Source organism: Barbus barbus, assembly GCF_936440315.1.
Source record: "Barbus barbus genome assembly, chromosome: 3".
In the NCBI taxonomy this organism is placed as follows: domain Eukaryota; kingdom Metazoa; phylum Chordata; class Actinopteri; order Cypriniformes; family Cyprinidae; genus Barbus; species Barbus barbus.
In genome coordinates, this window is record NC_136731.1 from 44,439,828 (window position 1) to 44,463,954 (window position 24,127).

At 41.0% G+C, this 24,127-nt stretch overlaps 2 protein-coding genes across 7 annotated transcripts in view; one reads left to right on the forward strand and one right to left on the reverse strand.

The window, feature by feature from the left end:
- Window positions 1-228: 228 nt before the first annotated feature.
- Window positions 229-15,552, reverse strand: LOC306852476 (NLR family CARD domain-containing protein 3-like; the record flags this gene model as incomplete). 6 transcript variants are annotated; one of them, XM_079389340.1, is made up of 10 exons in its annotated part: window positions 15,429-15,552; window positions 13,591-13,727; window positions 11,527-11,643; window positions 9,784-9,909; window positions 7,102-8,988; window positions 4,716-4,889; window positions 4,441-4,614; window positions 4,045-4,218; window positions 3,918-3,964; window positions 229-1,863 (listed from the first exon to the last, which is right to left on the reverse strand). In XM_079389340.1, exons 2-10 carry the CDS (start codon window positions 13,704-13,706, stop codon window positions 1,325-1,327), a joined length of 3,354 nt encoding a protein of 1,117 aa, XP_079245466.1. In that variant the 5' UTR covers window positions 13,707-13,727; window positions 15,429-15,552. The 6 variants fall into 6 exon arrangements, with proteins under 6 accessions (XP_079245466.1, XP_079245465.1, XP_079245469.1 ...); XM_079389339.1 differs by having other exon boundaries at window positions 7,102-8,991; XM_079389343.1 differs by lacking the exon at window positions 4,716-4,889.
- A 640-nt stretch (window positions 15,553-16,192) lies between these two features.
- Window positions 16,193-24,127, forward strand: part of LOC306852468 (uncharacterized protein) — a 59,762-nt gene continuing 51,827 nt past the window's right edge. Inside the window, exon 1 of the mRNA XM_079389328.1 lies at window positions 16,193-16,294. The gene's annotated coding sequence lies outside the window, so the exon portion shown is untranslated. The remainder of the gene's footprint in view (window positions 16,295-24,127) is intronic.

Here is a 24,127-nt window from a genome sequence, read left to right on the forward strand (position 1 = left end):
ACTGTATCAGGAACTGCTGAAAGGATCATTGCAGTGTTTAAAACATATAATGAATTCTAAACATATTCTGTATATTATGTTCTTGTGCATTTTGTGTAGTAATATGTAAATTATGAGAATAACATGCATACTATGCAGTTAGTGTTTCGTGGATTCCGGTCTTTCCTGTCACAACATAAATGCATCCAAGACTTTCACTTTAATATTTGTGCATATGCTATAGTGACAATAAAGAATGTACATTTATTTGAATTATTTCATATTTCATTAACATTCATTCAACAGGTTTATAAAAGTCACACTTGAAAGAGTTGATGATTGTTAAAAAATGTATTTCCAATTTTAAATGTTACATAATTATCAGCATGATAAAAACAATTGGCAGAAAGAACATTCTTTTGTGTGGAATATGTAATGAAATGAGCTTGATTGTCAGGAGTGAGACTTTCTTGACGTCTAAATATATATCACACATATATATGACAGTATCTTTCAAATGTAACAGCTCAAATTAGACCCTGCAATGCAAAAGAATCATGAGCAATAAACAAATATCATTATATCATTAATATAAATGGACATTATACAATATTTCCAGTATTATATACAGTACTTTTAACTAGGGATGGCTGACGTGAAACTGACGTTTCGACACGGTGTCGAGATGTTTCGAAGCACCCATGTCACGTGACTATGGTGATTCGAAGCTCCGGCGCGTGTCACAAGTGTATAAGGTTTTTTTTTTTTTTTTTGCATCCTATTTTGTCCCACTTCTCAAGAATCAGTGTCCTGTCATATAAAGCTGTTGTGCTTGTGGAGACAATCATTTGGGAAGAAGAGATGCTGATGATTTTCTAGTGATCAAGCAGCATTTTGAAGCTCTGAAAGACTGGAATTACAGCAGGATAAAGTGTTCAGCAGCGACACTGTGAGTGCTTGTACAGAATTAATTTAATGAATTGAGTTAAATCAGCGCAGACAGAAAAATAAAGCAGACAATCAGGAGACGGATTCATACTGAGTTTCATTCTGCTCATCTCAATCTCATTCATGATTATTCATACTGTCATCAGTTCACATCAGATTCATAAACCACTTCATGATTAAATGAGTCACAAATGTACTTATTACATTTAGTCATTAGTTTACAATGTAAATATTAAAGCAAACTTATGCATCTCTTTATTAACGGTTCAGTTTATTTGTCTGACCAAGGTTTATAACTTCTAGATGACAATGAAAAACTATATTTGTATTCGTTCATTTTTAATTAATGATGTGAGATCTGATGAGTTTGTGTGCATGTGAACACCAGAAAGAGGATTTACAGAGAGTCTCTATCACACAGAGACACTGAGGAATCAGTATCGACTCTGTATCCAGCACGGAGGGGTTCAGTGAATGTGGTGTTGAATGTGTGTAAGTGTGTGAGTGTGTGTGTGTCAGAGACGCTGTAGAAGGACAGAGAGCCGGCCGACACGTCCACATACACTCCTGCTCTATTAGAGGAGGAACGGACAGCAGGTACATCAATGCTGTTCTTATTGTGACACACAGATAATTCTGTATCAGAGCAGTTCAGACTCCAGGATTTGTCACTGAAACCAAACTCACAGTCACTCCCTCCTTTCCTGTTGATTCCTGTATATGACACTGATATTTCGGCACGTCTCCTCCATTCAGTCTCCCAGTAACAGCGTCCAGTCAGACTCTCAACACTCAGAACCTGAGGTTCCTTATCAAATCTCTCTGGATGATCAGGATACGGCTGACGATCTTCCACTCGTGTGATCGTCCTGTTCTCATCAGACAGAATGAGTCGAGTGTTTGCTGTGTTTGGATCCAGTGTGAGATCACGAGCATCTGAACACAAGAGAGAAACATCAAGAACAACTCAACAGTGAAGATGTCTGGGTGTGTTTACAGCTTTGACTATATTTGCAGAGGCCAATCTGTCCTCCCTCTTCACAAACGTGTTCACTAGTATAGTGAAAGCTGTTGAACAGAGACTAGTGATTCAGATCTCAGCTGGTCCTAGACTTCTGGACCCCAAACAAAACCCCTGTCAGGCCTAAAACTGTACAGACTAGTGTTGTGTAAAGCACCAGTTGGGGGTCATTCAGACCTGCAACACATTCCAAAAAGAGTTGGGACAGGAGCGATTTCGAGCTAGTAATGAGGTAAATTGGTTAAATAATGATGTGATTTGAAACAGGTGATGTCAACAGGTGATTGTGATTATGATTTGGTACAAAAGCAGCATCCAAGAAAGGTCTAGTCCTTTAGGAGCAAAGATGGGCCGAGGATCGCCAGTTTGCCAACAAATACGTGAGAAAATTATTGAAATGTTTAAAAACAATGTTCCTCAAAAAAAGATAGGAAGAGATTTGGATATTTCACCTTCAACAGTGCATAACATAATTAAAAGATTCAAGGAATCTGGAGGAATTTCAGTGCGTCTTTACGAATCTAATTCCTCCAGATTCCTACAGAGGACAAGGGCGCAAGGCTAAGCTGAACAACCGTGATCTCCGATCCCTCAGGCGGCACTGCATCAAGAATCGTCATTCATCTAGAAGCGATATCACCACATGGGCTTAGGACTACATTGGCAAACCTTTTGTCAAGTACCACAATACGTAGTTACATCCACAAATGCCAGTTAAAACTGTACTGTGCCAAAAGGAAGCCCTATGTTAACAGTGTCCAGAAGTGCCGTCGACTTCTCTGGGCTCGGAGGCGTCTGGGATGGACCATCACACAGTGGAAACGTGTACTGTGGTCAGATGAATCAGTATTTCAGGTATTTGTTGGGAGGAATGGACGCCGTGTGCTCCGGACCAAAGAAGAAAAGGATCATCCAGACTGTTACGAGCAACAAGTCCAAAAGCCAGGGTCTGTCATGGTATGGGGCTGTGTCAGTGCCCTTGGCAAAGGTAACTTGCACTTCTGTGATGGCACATTAATGCTGAAAAGTACATAGAGATTTTGGAGCACAATATGCTGCCTTCAAGAAGACATCTTTTCCAGGGATGCCCATGCATATTTCAACAGGACAATAAAAAAAAAAACACATTCCACACACATTACAAAGTCCTGGCTGCGGAGGAAGAGGGTACGGGTACTTGACTGGCCTGCCTGCAGTCCCGACCGGTCTCCAATAGAGAATGTGTGGTGCATTTTGAAGCGCAAAATGCGACAACGAAGACTCCGTACTGTTGCCCACCTTAAGGCTTGTTTGCAGGAAGAATGGGACAAAATTATACCTGAAACACTTCATCACTTGGTGTCTTCAGTCCCTAAACGTCTTTAAGTGTTGTGAAAAGAAATGGCAACATTACAAAGTGGTAAATGCTTTACTGTCCCAACTTTTTTTTAAATGTGTTGCAGGTCTGAATGACAGGAAATGTATGTTTACAAATCACATGAAGTTGACCAGACAAAACATTAAATATTTTGTGTTCATATTGTCTGCAATGAAATACAAGTCAAAGTAAATTTAGAAATGACTACTTTTTTTATTTGCGTTTTCCTTACTGTCCCAACTTTTTCTAATTTGGGGTTGTAATAGACAAACAATGAAAGTCTATGAGATCAGATCAGTGATACAGTCAAACAACAATCTGTGTGTGTGTGTGTGTTTTTATATACCGGTGGGGATTTAAACCTGAATACACACAGACTCATGGGGACTCGTGTACAAGTGCGGACCTAAATTGAGGTCCCCACGGGTAAACAAGCTTATAAATCACACAGAATTAAGTTTTTTGAAAATCTAAAAATGCTAAAAGTCTCCTGTGAGGGCTAAGTTTAGGTGTAGGGCAATAGAATATAAGGTCTGTACAGTAGAAAAACCAATACGCCTATGGAAGTCCCCACAAGGATAGCGAAACAAGTGTGTGTGTGTGTAGACCTACACTTTCGTAGTCCTGCTGTCATCATGATCTCTCCTCCATGATCCACACTATAAATACACAAACACACAATTTAGATCGGCATCATTCACACACAAGTTCTGTATGCCAGTATTAGTGTTTGACATACTTGAGTCTCTGCAGTTTATAGTTTGTATCCTCCTGTTTGTGTTTGAGCAGCTGGACTCCTGATGGTCCTGGGTGATTGTAGCTCAGATCTAGCTCTCTCAGGTGTGAGGGGTTTGAACTCAGAGCTGAAGACAAATAACCACAGCCTTCCTCTGTCACCATACAGCCAGATAACCTACAGACACACACAGACATATCATCTACAGACACACACAGACATATAATCTACAGACACACACAGACATCTACAGACACACACCGTCAGATCATCTACAGACACACACAGACACATCTACAGACACACAGTCAGATCATCTACAGACACACACCGTCAGATCATCTACAGACACATCTACAGACACACACAGTCAGATCATCTACAGACGTGCTTAAATACCTCAGTATCTGCAGGTGACAGTTTGGACTCTTCAATCCATCAGAAATAAACTTTACACCAGAGTCCTGCAGGTCATTGTTACTCAGGTCCAGCTCTCTCAGGACACAGTTTGAGGATTGTAGAGCTGATGACAAACTCTCACAACACTGAGCCGTGAGATTACAGCCAGCAAGACTGAAAGAGAGCAGAACACACACATCAACAGTCAGATCATCTACAGACACACACTGTGACCAGCTGACTGTAAATGGTCACTTATATATGTGCTTAAATACCTCAGTATCTGCAGGTGACAGTTTGGACTCTTCAGTCCATCAGAAATAAACTTTACACCAGAGTCCTGCAGGACATTGTTACTCAGGTCCAGCTCTCTCAGGACACAGTTTGAGGATTGTAGAGCTGATGACACCATTTCACAATGCTGATCTGAGAGATCACAGCAAGAAAATCTAGAAGAGATTAAATAAAACAATACAGACATGTACAGAGGGTTGCCAGTTTTCGGTCCTCAGGGAACAGAGGATGACATGGTCTGATACTCTGATCATCTTAGCATTCAGATTGATTCATATCTGACTGTTTCTTCAGTTAATGAATATTTAAACTTTTGCAATATATAGTTTTCTGAGGGTATAAAAATAAAAACTTTTGAGAGACTCTACATACAGCTGTGCAGTTTTATAGTTTTTTATTTAGTGGATCAATTCCTTACTGCTAATTTGTTAAATATTTTAGTTTCCCCTTGTTTGGTGCTTTAGTTGCATTAGTTTGAGGCAAAGTGTTCACAGGCACAGTAACTTTATTTGCTTTATTAACTTTATTCAACATCACAGCCATTCAAGATCAAAGGAAAGGTGTTGAATAAATGCATGATATGTAGTTTAAGCTTCACAGTAAGAGAAAGACGAATTCACCGAGTCACACATGTGGAAATCAAATTAACCAGGATGGCCTAATGGTTAGAGAGTCGGACTTGTAACCCAAAGGTTGCAGGTTCGATTCCCAGGTCCAGCAGGGATTGTCGGTGGGGGGAGTGAGTAACTAGTGCTCTCTCCAGCCTCAATGCCACGACTGAGGTGAGACTGAGGTGCTCCGGGTGTGTGTTCACTGCTGTGTCTGTGCACTTGGATGGGTTAAATACAGAGGACAAATTCTGAGTACGGGTCACCATACTTGGCCGTATGTCAGTCACTTTCACTTTAAAGCAGCTCTCCAGTGTGGCGCAAGCTAGTGATAAAATCTTATCAGTGGGAAAAAATGTTGTCATTAAAGCGATAGTTTGGTTTGAAAAGATCAAAGCTTGATCTTTCGCTAATTAAATGGTGAGAGTTTCTCTTTCGGTCATCTATTTTGTGTGCCATATATATATATATATATATATATTTGCATTAATTATATAATTGTAATTACATAATATGAGTTTCAAAAGCTGAAGTGATTGTTGTTATATATTTGTTAGAATATACATAACTCAACATTTTAACTAACTGCAAAAGCTGAATAATCCGGCAATGTCTACTGATTAATCAGTGAAATAATCAACGATTACTTGATTAATCGTTCTAATAATTATTGGATTAATTAATTATCAACATAATCGTTTCCTTGAGACCTAAAATGAAAAGAACAAGCAGATTTGCTGGGGATTTGAACCCGTGCCACTGACACCGTTGAGCAGCGCTTGACCACTAGACCACTGATGAACTCTTTACCTAAAACGCCCAGAAGCAGCTGTTCCAGAAGCGTGTTCACGAGAGAAAAGCTCTTCATTCAGCTCACTTCACAATAATAAGATAATCAGAGGCATCATGCACATCTTTGTTTTGAGGTGACCGTTCTGCACCGACTGTGAGATACAATGCTTTAGTGCTGGATTTGTGTTTATTATAGTGTTCAAATCCTGATCTTATATATATATATATATATATATATATATTCCATAATATGTCTTCCACATATTCTGTAGCTTACTGTGAATATAACACATCAGTTTTGGATGCTGCAAAGCTAAACTGCAGCTTATTTCTGTGTTTGGAAACTAATGTTGTGAATCAGGGCTTGTTCTCTGTACTCATTCAGAGAAATGTGTTTGCAAAAGTCATTTTCACAAAATGCTAACATGTAAATGGATATATAACATATCTCATTAAATGACAAATCTTAGGTTGTATTATGTTGAATAATTCATGTACATGTGTGACCTGTTGAAAGTTTTATTTGTGACAATGTGATCATAAAGCTGAGAGTAGTGTTACTACAGTGTTAGAAATGTAGACCTATATCACTCAGAATATTCCCATTCACAGTAATCCACCTTTTCTATGGTTTTATTTACTTTATGGCATAATGCAGACCTCTTTAAACGTATACTAATCTAAAATACTGGCTAGTGCTGTACAGTAAAATGTAGAAGCATTGCCGTCACTGTAATAGTTCACTGTAACAGCAGTCAAACAGCTGGAACATTACGCATTTTATGATGAATAATTAGTGATGATTAAATGTTATAATGCTATATTATTATTGCTATTAATATTTCCAGTAATTTCTTTCTTTTTCTTCATTCACAAGAGAAAATGTCTACTGGTGATTTAATGAACGAGTTTCTCATGTGACTGGGTTGTGTTTAACTATGTACTTTAATTAATGATGAACACTCACAGAGCTTTTCTGCAGTTGATCACAGCTGGTATCAGTCTTCTTCTCCCCTCATCTGATGTGTTGTATTTCTTGAGGTCCAGCTCATCCAGTGGCTCCTCTGTCATCTGAAGCATGTAGGATATTGTTGAGCATTGAGCAGGAGAGAGTTTCTTCTCTGATTTCACAAACTCCTGAATCTCTCTGGACAGAGTCTGATCCTTCACTTCCAGCAGACAGAGGAACAGATTGATGGACTGACCAGCTGAGAGACGATAAATATCAAGTGCATCTTTGATCATCTCTTTAATGTACTGTGTGGTTCTCCTGATGCTCTCTGAGCTGTTCTCTGTGTGTGTCAGTAGATCCTGTAAGAGTCTCTGATTGGACTCCAGTGAGACGCCCAGCAGGAACCGCAGGAACAGATCCAGCTGCCCATTCTTACTCTGGAATGCTTTAAATACTACTGATGTTAGTAGATCATACAGAGAGACTTTACATTTGTAAGATCTCAATCCATGCAGAAAAATCTCCAGTGACTTCTTGTTCTTGGTTAAATAGCAGTAAAACACATAGAAAGCAGCGAGAAACTCCTGAACGCTCAGATGAACGAAGCTGTAGACTTTCCTGTGATAAATCACAGATTCCTCCTTAAAGATCTCTGTGCAAATCCCAGAATACACTGAGGCGTCAGTGACGTCTATGCCGCTCTCAATCAGGTCCTCCTCATAGAACATCACATTGCCCTTCATCAGCTGTTTGAAAGCCACTTCAGCAAGTTTCACAATCACTTCTCTGTTGGACTGCAGGAGTTTCTCTGGATCTCTCTCTTCATACTTCTGGTTCCTCATGTTGATCTGAATCAGCAGGAAGTGGATGTACATTTCAGTCAGAGTTTGAGGGATTTCTGCACTCAGATCTTCTTGCAGGAGCTTCTGAAGCACAGTGGATGAGATCCAGCAGAAGACGGGGATGTGGCACATGATGTGGAGGCTTCTTGCTCTTCTGATGTGTGAGATGATTCTGCTGGCTTGATGCTGGTCACTGATTCTCTTCCTGAAATATTCCTCCTTCTGAGGCTCATTGAATCCCTGAATTTCTGTCAGACGGCTGATGTACTCGGAGGGGATCTGACTGGCTGCTGCTGGTCTGGAGGTGATCCAGATGAGAGCAGAGGGAAGCAGCTCTCCTTTCATGAGCTTTGACATCAACACACCCACTGATGAAGATTTATTCACATCACAAACTTTCTGAGCGCCTGAAAACCTCAGTGTGATTCTGCTTTCATCCAGACCATCAAAGATGAACACAACTTTACACTGATCATAAATCTTTGAGTCCAGATCTTGAAGTTCAGGATGGAAGTCCAGCAGAAGTCTGTGAAGACTGTACTGACGATCTCGGATCAAGTTCAGCTCTCGAAATGGAAGCACAAACATGAAATCTACATCCTGATTGGCTTTTCCCTCGGCCCAGTCCAGAATGAACTTCTGCACAGAGACGGTTTTTCCAATTCCAGCGATGCCTTTAGTAAGAACAGTCTTGATCTGGTCTTTCTCCTCAGATCCTGCTTCAGCTGAGGCTTTAAAGATGTCATTGCAGTAGATTGGAGTGTCTTGTGAGTGTTGTGTTCTGGCTGATTTCTCCATCTGTAAAACCTCATGTTCTTCCTTCACTCCTTCACTCTCTCCCTCCAAGATGTAGAGCTGAGTGTAGAACCTGTTCAGGAGGGTTTGATTCTCCTGGAGTTTCAGTCCCTCAAATAATCTCTCATACTTGTTCTTCATGCTGGTTTTGTGCTGGTTTTTGACTCTCTGTAGTTCATCATGTTTATTCGGAGACGCTCTAACGCTCGTGTTGTTCAGACAGAAGACAGAGGCTCCTCGAGAGATGCTGCGCTCTCCATCTGCTCTGCTCAAATATCACAAGAAGAATAAATTGAATATAAATTACAAATAAAGGATGTATAAATTAAAATCTACTTCGATAGAGATGTCAGTCTTTTATTTTCAGTATAATGTCTTGTGGTTTCACAGCAGTTCACGATCAGTGAATTGACCATATTTATGCCAGATTATTGCTTGTGATTGACTTCTGATGAATTATTAGTCTTTTCTTTATGGTGTGGATATTGCAACATGTAAGATGCATATTTTATCTTCCTCATCTTTTTGAATGAACAGCCAGCAGGCATTACAAAATAAGAGTCAGCTTTGGTTGTTTATAATTAAAACCCCACATTATGGATACACTTTTTTTTGCTTCGCTTTTTCCTGGTTAATATTGGTATTTATGGTTACACACTGTTTAAAGTAGGCATATGAATAATGACATTAACACAGAACTATTTCAAAACTTTGTGTGCTTTTTGTATTCTAATAAATTAAATAATTCTGCTTGTAAATGTTTTGTTATATCTATTAAAGAAAAACATTTAGACATTGTCATGACCTTTCATATATACAGTGCTGCTTGAAAGTTTGTGAACCTTTTAGAATTTTCGATATTTCTCCATAAATATGATCCAGATTTCCATACAAGTCCTGAACTTTCCAGCAGCACTGTATGTCTTACATTAAAAAAAACTTTAGAAGTGCAATGAAAATGTAAGTGCATGTGTGTTTGTGTCAAGTGCTGTCTGTGTGCATCGAGTGTGTTTTTGACTCCCATAAAGCAGTTCAATCATCACTACATTTTTATCCTCACCTGGGGTCAGAGGTCACTGGATCATTACTGAACTTAAGAGGATCAAGCATGAATCTGTAACTCTTCAGATACACATAGCTGGGATCTGCAGATGAAGATATCTTCCTCTTTCTCCTCCCGAAGATCCTGATAAACACAGAAATCATTATTCCTTTAGTTCTGTCTGCGGTTTCATTTATTATAAGCAGGGTTGCAACAATAACTGAAAAAAAAAAAAAATCAATAATGAAAATATTCGTCAGTGAGTGTGATTATGGATTAGTCGTGTCTGAACGCTGTGCGCAGAAAACATCCGTCAGTCACATCGCTTTATAGTAGTTAACACTTTTCTATGGACAAAACAAATGGAAAACAGCTGCTGTGGGAAAGATGCAGGACTGATCTGAAGCATCAGAGTGCTTTATATTCAGTGTTTGCTGCGGTTTGTCCTGTCGTGCTTTGACAGACGCGGCTCCTTTTTAATGCTTTTGAGACGTGTTCTCCTCAGTGCAGAGCTTACATACGGTTCAATTATTCTCTGTGAATGTTAGAAAGTATTTCCATTTTGCATAACCTGAGACGAAATCTCCATTAAACTCCACAGATGTCAGTGAAGGAGCACCGGTGAAAACATGCCTGTCAAAAACGTGACGCGCAACAGAACAGGAGCGCAACAATTCTGACTGAAATATAGATTTTGCTCAAATATAGCTACATAATATTTTCATGAGAATAGGTTATTAGAAATTAAGGGTCAGATTTACTAAACAGGGCAAATTAGCATTAGAGCACAATTCCATACAAGCGCTGATATGAGGGGAAAATTCTGTGCATGACTTAGATTCAGAATCGAATTAGAACTAGCTTTATTTGCCAAGAGTGTGCAGACAAGTGTGCGTTTTTTGGGGGGGTGATAAATTATGGCACACACACCAGTAAATTGACGAGTGCAAATCGAAAGGGAAACTCCTACAAATGCATATTCATTAAGGTGAGTTGCAAAATTAACGGTCCAAACATTTTCAGTGCTAACTTTCCCACTGCATGCCTTTAGTAAATCCTGACAGTAGTCTTTTAACACCAAATGAGGGTTTGCGGCGGTGCAAACTGATAGTAAATCTGGCCCATATGTATAATTGTGTTTTTATTTGAGCAGTAACTGTTGGAGCAGCAGAATATCATTTCTATGTTCAAATGAGTGAATGTGTCTCTCAAACCTTGTACAAGTTAATATGTTGTGCTTTTGATTTAGTTTTTTTGTTTGTTTATTTTTAATTTAGTCATCCTCTGCTTTTAATGGTAAGCAATCAGTTATTTTGTTTAGAATGCAATGCTTATATTTTAACCCTTTTTGCACAAAGAAATACAAATCCTACACAAGATTCATTCACTATATTTATTTTTAGAATCTTCATATTGCATCTTGTTTGGATGACAACACTGGGCAGGATGAGGCGGAACATTGTTTTAAATAATCTGATCAAACTAATAATCAGCAGATGAATCAGTTCTGAAAATATGTGTTAGCTGCAGCTGTAATTGTTGGTTCACTAACAGTGGAAACAGACTCTTCGTCTGGTTTGTGGGATCAGTGTGTGACTCCTGTCTGAATCTGCTGCTGTGCTCAGTGTGTGTTTTCTCTGATTGAACATGTTGAATCAGCGCCTGTCATTTCGTGGAGCATCTGAGAAATAATGTAATGTAACCCGGTGATTGCTCATGCTGGTCAGTGTTTAATGGTGTTAATACTGGATTATATCTCACCTGGGGTCAGAGGTCATTGGATCATTACTAAATAAAGGAGGCTTATTCATGGATCTGTCACTCTTCAGAGATACACAGCTGTAATCAAGAGATGAAACTCTCCATTTCCATGAGAGCCTGAGAAAACAGAAATAATTCTTTGTTTAGTTCTGTCTGCTGTTTCATTTATTATAAAAACCATCTACCAATGCAAGTAAATCTTCACTCTGGCAGGCTAATTTATGTCTAACATCAGTCAATTATTAGATTTTACTCGCCAGTGTGCAAGTTGGTGGTTCAGTATAGCGCGTTTATTTTTACTTGCCAAACACTCTGACTGAGAGAGAGAGAGAGAGAGAGAGAGAGATAGAGAGAGAGATAGAGAGATAGAGAGAGAGAGATAGAGAGAGATAGAGATAGAGAGATGGAGAGATAGAGAGATGGAGAGATGGAGAGATGGAGAGATGGAGAGATGGAGAGATAGAGAGATAGAGAGAGAGAGATAGAGAGAGATAGAGAGAGATAGAGAGAGAGAGATAGAGAGAGAGAGATAGAGAGAGATAGAGATAGAGAGATGGAGAGATAGAGAGATGGAGAGATAGAGAGATAGAGAGAGATAGAGATAGAGAGAGATAGAGATGGAGAGATGGAGAGATGGAGAGATGGAGAGAGAGAGAGATAGAGAGAGAGATAGAGAGATAGAGAGAGAGAGATAGAGAGAGATAGAGAGAGATAGAGAGAGATAGAGAGATGGAGAGATAGAGAGATAGAGAGATATACACACATTTACAGCGGTTAAAATAATATTTCTCAGTAAATATATTTCTAAAGGTGCTGCTGACATGAAATTTTCACCAGATGTTGATAACGACCAAAGTAATCCATACATACAAATAAGTTCAGAAATTAAGTTATGTGTAATAAAACTGAATGGCACAGGGAAAAAGTATTGAACTACTGAAATGTATTTATACAAAAGCCTTTGTTAGTAATGACAGCTTCAGGAAAGCCTCCTGCAGGAGAAACTAGTCACATGCATTGCTCAGGTGTGATTTTGGCCCACTGTTCCACAGAGTCTTCAAATCTTGAAGGTTCTGTGGGTCTCTTGATCTTTAGTTCTTATTTTCTATTGGATTCAAGTCAGATGATTGGCTGGTCACTCTAGCAGCTTTATTTTCTTTCTCTGGACGCAATCAAGGAACTTTGTGGCTATACCAGCAGGCGCACTGATATTACAGTAAAGTCGTAAAGTTGTGACGTATTGTCAAGTATGGTGACCCATACTCGAAATTGGTGCTCTGCGTTTAACCCATCCAAGTGCACACACACAGCAGTGAGTAGTGAACAAATGCGCACACACACACACACACACACACACACCGTGAACACGCACCCGGAGCAGTGGGCAGCCATGCTGCGGCGCCCGGGGAGCAGTTGGGGGTTCGGTGCCTTGCTCAAGGGCACCTCAGTCGTGGTATTACACAGTGTCTCTCACAAATATCTCCATGGTAGCAAGGCACACTCCCTGTAAAAGCAGCGCTGCGTAATATCATTGCGCCTGCTGCACCCATTGGCCAGAGAAAAGCCCATATCTGTTAACCTAGTTATAAATGATAAAATATTAAATTAATTGTAGTTAAGATTGTTGCGGTTTGGAATTGGTAAAATATGATCAGAATGTCAACTTGCAAAATTACGCATGCCCTGCATTTTTCCTCTTCCGCTGTCGTCAGTAATGCAGGCAATATAGTGATTGGTTGTCAAGGCAACAAACATCCAAAAAATTATTTTAAATGTGCCCTGAAATAGTTTCTTCTTTGCGAGACGAACATTTTCTGCACTGAACGGAGTTTTGTGGAGAAAATGTTCGTTTTCATTCTTGCACGTTTAAAATATGATCTTTTGCACACAGAATTATAGCAGAGATCTAACCCCATATTCACACTGTGTGTGTGTGTGTGTTAGTGTGTGTGTACTTGGATGGGTCACATGCAGAGCACAAATTTAGAGTATGACTTGCCATACTTGGCCACGTCACTCACTTTCTTTCACTTAACAACACTGTTTCACTGGATCATATCTCACCTGGGGTCAGAGGTCATTGGATCATTACTAAATAAAGGAGGCTTATTCATGGATCGGTCACTCTTCAGAGATACACAGCTGTAATCAAGAGATGAAGATCTCTCACTGCTCTCCATAATGAGAAACTGACTTCACACCTGCATATGGAAACACAAGAGAACAAATGACACATAATATTGTGATTAGTATTCGAGTAATTGGAGTGAAAGCAAAACGTATTATTTGCCAAAAATCTGAGAACAGATTAATACAAGAAAGGAGTTAATTTATCGGGATTAAAAAAAAAAAAAAAAAAAAAGTGTATTTTTTTTTTTCCATTATAGGGTGGTTGTGTACACTAAAATGTGCCAAGACACATTTGAGTTCAAACAACATGTAAAAGTGAACTTTGCATCTGATGACCCCATTAATGACTCATGAACTCACTTATCCATTAAATAATTAAGGTACAAAACAGATTAAGCTAAATATGCTGAATATATAATAGGGCACCGACAAGCTACGTGATATGGCGTTCATAATCGCAGATTAATCGAATTTGATTATGAACGTGATATTGCGTAGCTTGAAAGTGAACTACAGCTCTGTGTATTAACTGCTGCTCCATCTGAAAACAGGTGATGGAGATTTAGTGCCATTCACGAAACCAGCTTTACTGATGAGATGCACATGAGAATCGCATTCAATTAAATGCACAGCCCTAATATATAATAGATGGTGTATAATACATTAGTGTCAGCACTGGTTTTCAGCATGAATGCTCCGACAGAACACACAAAACATCTAAAACCAGAAAGATTTGACAAGAAATCTGAGGTATATTTTTACAGACTGCCAAAAGCTAAAGAAGAGAGAAATTAATTGCTGCAATTCACAGAAACAAATTAACTCCAGGCAGCGAAACACAGATTTGCAGTTATCATTTTTCCTATATATTGTATTTTTAAATCTTGTATCAACAACTCAGTTAAATATTTACCATCTTATATTCTGCACAACTGGATGTTTTTAAATAAAGACAAAAACTATACTTTTTTGGGCTGGACGATTATATATGACGTGATGCCTAAATTTTAAAGGGGTCAGCACAACACTGGCACAAATAATCTCACACTTTACAGGATTTTAAATGATCTTATCCGTGGCTTCTCTCTCTTAATAACTCTTTTAACATCACTTTATATTCTCATTCCTGCATGACGTCAGACGTAAGCGCCCAGAACAAAAACAAACAAAGAATTAAAGCTAAAACCAGAATAAACTGTTTTTCCATATGGACAAACGCAACTGTTTAAAACAAAGGAAAGATTTAGGAAGGTAGACCACTCAGAAAACGTACAAATAAAATTGTGTTATATAAGATGTTTAATTACTGTGTCGCACTGAGCTCGCTTGACGAGGGCCTAATGAACTAAGTTAATGTTTGTGAATTCGACCAACATCGACATTGTTAACTGGTTTTGCCTGTATCCTGTGTTAGTTTAGTTTAGTTAGCTATAATCGTGTGTATTCAGACTAATCTGTCAAACTCTCACTGAAGCTGATCGTCTGCGATGCTCGCGGCCTACAGAAGCGCGCTCCTGTTTCCTGTTTAAACATGTACTTCCTCCTCTGGTAGCCTACATTTCCGATTGTCAAGAATCTGTAAATCAATCTCATCTACAAGCAGAATCTAGAGCTCGATATCGTTATAATCCCGAAGATGAACTTGTGCAGCTTTTACAAGCGTCACAACTCCATTAACAGTGTTGATGTTTAAATATCGGATTTAACACGCGATACAGACGCGAAAATCTACAATAATACGAATTTATATTAGATGCTGATGATAAACTTACCTTAAGGCGATGTTTATGTCAGTTTTAAAGTCTTATTTCCTTTATTCCTGTCGAGTGTGCTTTCGTTATCAACACAAGGGAGTCTCCCAGTAAACAATCTTCTTCTTCTTCTATTTTTAATGGCGGGTTTAAGGAGCATATCCGCCCCCTACTGTGCTGGAGTGTGGACCGGAAATGTATACTTATCAAAGAGAGAAACGAAAAAAGAAAAAAAAAAAACTATTTTAAATTAAATAAAGAAATTGAAGACCAGTGAATAGATTAATACAATAAACCTCAAGGAGTTAAATTATTTTCAATAACCCAGTTTCTTTCAAAAACGTAAACAAAGCTTTATATATCTGATCTCCAACTTTAAATAGATTTTTAAGATTTAATGTGTTCACTCCATATTTCTTTAATCCATCTCTTAATTGTATCCTTTGATTTTCATACTTGACACATTGGCTAATCCACACTCACACATACCTGATGGATGCTTTTTCAATAAATGCATTGTTTTATTCAACCCAGTATGCCCCAATCTCAACCTCAAAATACTTATATGTTCTCTTGTATGTCTACCTGTTGATTTCATTCTCCCTACCACTTGTTTAATATTGTATAAATGCCGTCCCTTCTTCCCTCCATGCCATTGTTTCTGCCAGGCCTTCATAATATTATTTCTTATTTTTGCTTTACTATAAGGAGAGGAGAAGAGAGATGTAAAGTCTCCCTGCTACATATTCCAGTACAGTAGCTGGCGGTAATGCACCATTGAAGTTGGATGCCAGCCGCCGTTAAACATCAAGGAAGAAGAAGAAGAAGAAGAAGAAGAAGAAGAAGAAGACTATTCAGACACCAGCGCATTGAGGACGGACTCGCAAGTAACTTTTTTTCTACATCACTACGGATGCAAAGAGGCTTCATTTGTGTAGTTAAAACATTTTCCTCATGAGTTATTGATCCAGAAAATTCGAGTCTGTGTATATCTTGCCAACTTTACCCAACTACACGTGTTTTTCCCAAGTTCATCGTTAATAGCCGCGGCGTGTACGTGTGTGTTTTATTCATGACTGTTAGTTACATTTATTTGCACGTGTTCTGAAATGTATTTCTGCATTTTATGTGTATTAAGACATTTCTCGTGTACCTGCGACGAGGCCAACCCGATCTATTCTCGTATATCCTTTTGGGAATGATGTGAAACTAATTAATTTAGCCGATTTTTCAGCTTCAAACAGGAATTACTCGAGCTTTCACAAACTTTGACTGCAGTTATGAACCGCTTGAGACAAACTGCGATTCAGCTTTAGTTTCGGTTTTGGTTGCATTCAGTGTTTCACGGGAAACCCGGATGGAGCGGAGTTCTTCCGGGTTAAAGAATCCGGCTTCAGAGTCTGAATGTGAGTATGAACTGATACAATTAATAATAATAAAAAACTCTTGTAATTATGATAAATAAGCAGATATGAATATATATCGCCCTGCTGAAAGAAACGCTAGAAACCATCCCAGAATTTCTGCTGGTTTCCACTAACGTTACTAATACAAACATTATCAAGTTCAAGTCAGCTTTATTGTCAATTCTTCCACATGTACATACATACAGAGAATTGAAATTGCATTACTCTCAGACCCTTGGTGCATACAGTTAACATTAAACATGTTCAGATACAGATAATACAGTTTAAACATATGTACATACAACTATACAGATATACAAATGAGGATATTGTAGAAAAAAATAAGAATTAGATCGATAAAGTGGCATAAGGCGCATGGCAGATAGAGTGCAAAACCAGTTAAATAAACAACACTGTGTAGATATATTTGTAGTGCAAAAGAGCTTATCAGTCTGAGGACATTGTAGAAAATAAAAACAAGAGAGATAGATAAAGTGCATAAGGCACATGGCAGAATAGATGGAGTGCAAACCAGTTGAATATACAAAAACAAAACTGTGCAGATGTTTTGTTTTGTTATGAGTGTAGTGCAAGAAGAGCTTATCAGTCTGTTAAAGTGACAAGTTGAAGTGACTGTTTGGATAGATTTTTGTCAGACTAGCCGAAGAGGTAATTTGCAGTCAATGTTGGATGGGTAGTGATCAGCCAATGCTGCACAAGTGACAGGTGCCGGTCACAGAGTCAGAGTTCCTAGTGTGTTGCTGTGTTAAATGGGGGTGAAAGAGGGGAGGGGGGGCAAGGACGGGAGGGAGTTCAGCTTCCTGACAGCCTGATGTTTGAAGCTGTCCTTCAGTCTGCTGGTCCTCGCCTGGAGACTCCGCAGTCTCCTCCCTGATGGCAGCAGACTGAAGAAGCTGTGTGTCGGGTGGGTGGGATCGCCTGCAATGCGGAGGGCTTTGCGGGTGAGACGGGTGCTGTAGATGTCCTGGAGGGAGGGGAGAGAGACACCAACTATCTTCTCAGCTGCTCTCACTATGCGCTGAAGTGACTTGCGGCAGGATGCGTTGCAAGCGCCATACCACACAGTGATGCAGCTAGTCAGGATGCTCTCGATGGTGCCTCTGTAGAAGGTGCACATGATGGGGGCAGGGGCTCTGGCTCTTCTGAGTTTGCGGAGGAAGTAGAGACTCTGCTGTGCTTTCTTGGCCAGTGCTACAGTGTTGTTAGTCCAGGAGAGGTCCTCAGTGATGTGCACACCCAGGAACTTGGTGCTGCTCACTCTCTCCACAGTCGCACCGTTGATGGTCAGAGGGGCATGCTGAGTGTGTACTCTCCTGAAGTCAACAACAATCTCCTTCGTCTTCTTCACGTTCAGAGAGAGATTGTTGTCACTGCACCACCCGGCCAGGCAGCTCACCTCGCTCCTGTAGTTTGTCTCATCTCTGTTGCTGATGAGACCCACCACAGTCGTGTCATCCGCAAACTTAATGAAAATGTTGGAGTTGTGTGATGGTGTGCAGTCGTGGGTCAGCAGAGTGAAGAGGAGGGGGCTCAGCACACATCCTTGGGGGGCCCCAGTGTTCAGTGTGATGGTGCTGGATGTGTTACTGCCGACCCGTACTGCTTGAGGTCTCCCGGTCAGGAAGTCCAACAGCCAGTTGCACAGAGAGGTATTGAGCCCCAGCTGGGCCAGTTTTTGAGTGAGCTGTTGAGGGATGATTGTGTTGAATGCTGAACTGAAGTCTATGAACAGCATCCTGACATATGAGTCTTTTTTCTCCAGATGTGTGAGGGCTGGGTGGAGGGCAGTGGTGATGGCATCATCGGTCGAGCGGTTGGACCTATATGCAAACTGGAAGGGGTCCAGGGAGGGGGGGAGGACAGACTTGATGTGGCGCAAGACTAGCCGTTCAAAGCACTTCATGAGGATGGGAGTGAGTGCTATTGGACGGTAGTCATTGAAGCAGGATGGAGATGACTTCTTCGGGACTGGAATGATGGTGGTAGCTTTGAAGCATGTGGGGACAACAGCCTGATTTAGCGAGATGTTGAAGATGTCTGTGAAGACATCAGTGAGTTCCACTGCACAATCTCTCAGTACACGCCCAGGAATGTTGTCAGGACCCGGAGCTTTGCGTGCATTGATCCTGCTGAGGGATCTCCTCACACTGTCCGGGGACAGCGTCATCACCTGGTCGCTGGGAGGAGGTGGAGTCTTCTGTGCAGTGGTGCTGTTTTGTGCCTCAAAGCGAGCAAAGAAGGCATTCAGCTCGTTCAGCAGGGGGATGGTGTTGTCACAGGTCTGTGGTGGGGGCTTGTAATCCGTAATGGTCTGTATCCCCTGCCACAGGCTCCGCGTGTCTCTGCTGTCGCTGAAACGATGGGCTATCCTCCTGGAGTACTGTCTCTTGGCCTCTCTGATGCCGCGGGATAGGTTGGCCCTAGCTGTCTTCAGGCCCTCCTCATCTCCTCTCTAAATGCAGCGTTCCGAGCCTTCAGAAGTCTGTAGACCTCCCCTGTCATCCACGGCTTCTGGTTGGCCCGGACAGTGATGGACTTTGTGACCGTTACATCATCAATGCACTTGGAGATGTAGGCAGTAACAGTCTCTGAGTACTCTTGGAGGTCTGTAGTATTGTTGTATGTGGCAGCCTGTTAAACATATTCCAGTCAGTGGTGTCAAAGCAGTCTTGAAGTGCCTCTGACGACCCTTCCGGCCACACTTGAATCTGTTTGTGAACTGGTTTGGTGACTTTAACGAGCGGTCTGTATGCAGGCATTAGCATGACAGTGATGTGGTCTGAGGCTCCGAGGTGGGGGAGGGGGAGGGCCTTGTAAGCTCCTCTCTGGGTGGTGTAAACAAATTATCAAACCATCAACTATTAAAACCATTAAAACATGGTTTCCTGTGTGTTTTGGGACATACTCAAGTAAGGAGGACCAAACCTGCATAAATAAAGATAAAGAAATAAATAACAGGACAATAAATGACTTAATGCATGTGGCAATCAATAAATAAAAAATAATGAATAAATAGATTTTAAAATAAGTTCATTAATACATAAATAATACAAAGTAAATACAAATGAAATGAGTAAATAAATTACAAATAAAGACAGAAAATAATAAATAAATGAAAAGGGTAATACAAATAAATGAGGTTTTATTTCAAATGAACTATAGGCTATTTGTTTTTACCAAGCCATTTATTTGTTTATTTTCCTGTCATTTATTTATTTTAAATTTCTGCAGGTTTGGTCCTCCATAATTCAAGTGGTTTTAACAAACCACCAAAAAGGCTAAAAATGACCAGTAGAGGCCTACAGGGACCATTACAGTTTCTATTAAACCAAGACCATTCCCATTATAACCAGTAAAACCATTACAAACTCTTTTTGACTCAAACCCCCCACACCACCACCACCACCAGGGCAGACTAAGCAGCTTTGTTTATATTCATAATCTTTATCTTGTGAACCTACGTCTGTATGATGGATTTAGGGAGTCTTTTGTTCACATTTGAAAACATATTTAAATACATTAAATGTGAAATAACAAATATCATTTAAATGTATGATTAGATTAGGTTAGATTCAACTTTATTGTCATTGCACATGTAAGGTACAGGGCAACGAAATGCAGTTAGCATCTAACCAGAAGTGCAATAAGCAGGGGTACAGGATATACAGTGTCTACAATAGTTACATATGTACAGAATATACAGATAAGGCAGTAGTACTATGGACATAATTTACAAATTTTGAAATACTATCAGTATGATATACAGATGGGTGATATGAACATACTATACAGATGGATTGTGCAGTAAATGTATGTACACTATGAGCAAAAACTATGAATATAATTACAAATGGATATGAATAAGCTATACATTAAGATATATAAACACTAGTGCAATGAACATTGAAAGTGCGTAGAAATAAAAATTTCCAGTACATAGTACTCAGTGTGTAGATCGTTTTTTTGTTTTTGTTTTTTTAAATTGATTTAATGATGGGGAGGGGTGAAGAGTTTGTAGTGATGGGGAGGGATTTAATGATGGGGAGGGGTGGAGAGTTTGGAGTGGTGTGTGAGGGGGTATCATTGGGCAGAGTTTAGTAGGGAAACAGCTGTATGGAAAAAGCTGTTCCTGAGTCTGCTTGTCCTTGATCGGAGGATCCTGAAGCGCCTCCCAGAGGGCAGTAAGTTAAACAGTCTATGGTCAGGGTGAGAGGAGTCCTTAAGAATGCAGCGAGCTCAACGTAAACAGTGTTTTCTCTGGACGTCCTCAATGGCAGGAAGTGGTGTCCCTGTTATGCGTTGGGCGGTTTTCACCACCCTCTGCAGTGCCTTGCGGTCAGCAACTGAGCATTTCCCATACCAGACTGTGATACAGTTGGTCAGGATGCTTTCAATCGCACACCAGTAGAAGTTCACCAGGATGGCCGGAGACAGGTGGTTTTTCTTCAGTGTCCTAAGGAATGTGGATGGGGTCATGCGTTCCACTTTTCTTCTTCCTGAAGTCCACAATAAGCTCATTTGTCTTGCTGGTGTTGAGGAGCAGGCTATTGTCAGCACACCATGCAGCCAGGTGCTGTACCTCCTCCCTGTAGGCAGTCTCATCGTTGTCTCTGATGAGGCCAATCACTGTGGTGTCGTCAGCAAACTTGATGATGGAGTTGGATCCATGCACAGGCCTGCAGTCATGGGTGTAGAGGGAGTAGAGAAATGGGCTCAGCACACAGCCCTGTGGTATGCCGGTATTGAGTGTGATGGTGGTGGAGCAGGTGTGGCCTGACCTAACATGCTGAGGTCTGTTGGTCAGAAAGTCCATAATCCAGCTGCAGAGGGAGGTGTTAACACCCAAGTCACCAAGTTTAGTGATCAGCTTGGAGGGAATGACGGTGTTGAATGCTGAGCTGAAATCAACAAACAACATCTGTGCATATGTGTTGTTGTTATCCAGGTGTGTGAGTACTAGGGCTGAACGATATGGACAAAATTTCATATCTCGATTTTCATGCCAGATATCTCGATATCGATACGATACGATATGACTACGGGTTCGGTGAAAACCAAGCATTTCTCAGAAAAATAAAAACATCATAATACAAAAAAATTTGGAAAGTGTAGTTTTATTTTTAAGAACTCACTGGTGGACGTCGACTCGAGGCCCTTTCACACACAGGACGCGGCATGCGCTGCGCTATGAAACCCATTCATTTCAATGGCTTGCGCTGCGCGAGGGCGGTTAGTTGCTGCGCCGACCAAAGCTCACGCGCAGCGGAGCGCACCAGCGGCGAGCTTGCGCGCGCGCCGCGGTCAAAGTTCAAAATAGTTCAACTTTTGCCGCTGCGCTCTGTGACGTTTCCCCGCGCGGCCAATAGAAACGGGGCATCCAAACAAGCGCCGAACTCAAAATGGATGAACAGCTGATTCTCTGTGTGTCTGAATTTCCAGAGCTATACCATACAAGTTTGCGGTCGAATAGGGACCTCAGCGGTGCATTCAAGGGCACTCGTAAAACTGATGTTCGTTGTGTGACTGCCAGAGTTGTATGCAGGGCGGGGCGAGCGCGGAGAGGGGAAATCTATATCGTCTATATCGTTGCTTTTTTCGATAGTAATATCTTGAAAGTTCATATCTCGATATAGATACGATAACGATATATCGTTCAGCCCTAGTGAGTACCGAGTGCAGTACTGTGCATACTGCATCCTCAGTGCTCCTATTGCTTCTATAGGCAAATTGGTGTGGGTCCAGTGTGGGTGGGAGGCAGTTCTTGAGGTGTGCCAGGACCAATCGCTCAAAGCACTTCATAACAATGGGTGTGAGTGCTACGGGGCGGTAGTCATTCAGGCACGTTGGGGAGGAGTGTTTCGGCACTGGCACAATGGATGTGGACTTAAAGCATGTTGGCACCGTTGCTTGGGTGAGTGACAGGTTGAAAATGTCTGTGAAGACCCCTGTGAGCTGCTCTGCACATGTCCTGAGCACACATCCAGGAATGCCATCGGGGCCAGCAGCCTTGCATGCATTGATCCGGCTCAATGCTGTGCAGACATCTGTGGAGGTGAGTTTGAGGGTCTGATGGTCTCCTGAGAGTGTGATCTTGGTGGCTGTCTCCTTGTTGTTGTTGTCAAAGCGAGCATAAAAGTCATTTAGCTCGTTAAGGAAGGAGACGTCTGTGACCGTCGGAGTGGAGTTGCATGGCTTGTAGTCACTGATGACCTGGATGCCCTGCCACATGCGCCGGGGGTCAGAGTTGGAAAAATGCTCCTTTACCTTTAGCTTGTAGCAGTGCTTGGCCTTCTTGATGCCCCTCTTCAGGTTAGCCCTGGATATGCTGTAGGCCTGAGCGTCATCTGATCTGAAAGCAGTGTTGCGGGCTTTCAGCAAGAGCAGCACTTCCTTGTTCATCCATGGCTTCTGATTAGGGTACGTTGTGATCCTTTTCTCTGTTGTAACACTGTCAATGGAGGTATTGATGTAATCCAGTACAGAGGTGGTATAGATATCAATGTCCATGTGAGAGCCACTGGCTGCCTGAGAAGCAAACATACTCCAGTCCGTGTGTTGAAACTTGTCCTGAAGTACAGACTCTGCTCCCATTGGCCACACTTAGATGGTCTTCACTGATGGCTTCACACGTTTGATGAGGGGTGAATACTTGGGGGTGAGAAACAAAGAAAGGTGATCAGACTGTCCCAGGTGGGGGGAGTCGCGATGTAAGCTCCTGCGATGTTTGTGTAAACATGATCCAAAGTTTTTTCTTGTCTAGTGTGGCAGGAGACATGCTGATGGAATTTGGGGAGCACTGTCTTTAAGTTGGAGTGATTAAAATCACCCACAACAATAAATGCAGCTTCCGGGTGTGCAGTCTGTTGTTTACTAATGGCCGCATGCAGTTCGTTCATAGCAAGCTTGGCATTAGCATCCGGGGGAATATAGGCTGCAGTTATGATGGTGGAAGTGAACTCCCGCGGCAGATAGAAAGGTCTACATTTAACCATGAGAAACTCTAGGTTAGGTGAGCAGTGTTTTCCAACAATGTCAGAGTTCGTACACCAATCTTTGTTTACATAAATGCACAATCTTCCGCCTCTGGTCTTGCCGGAGTCATCTGCCATTCTATCTGCTCGGAGCGTGTAGCGTCCGGTTAGATCAATAACATTATTGGATATGTCGCTATGTAGCCATGTTTCAGTGAAAACCATGACATTGCTGTCCAAAAGTTTCTTACTATGGGTGATGCGAGGTCGTATCTCATCCATTTTGTTCACCAATGACCGCACATTAGCGAGGAAAATGCTG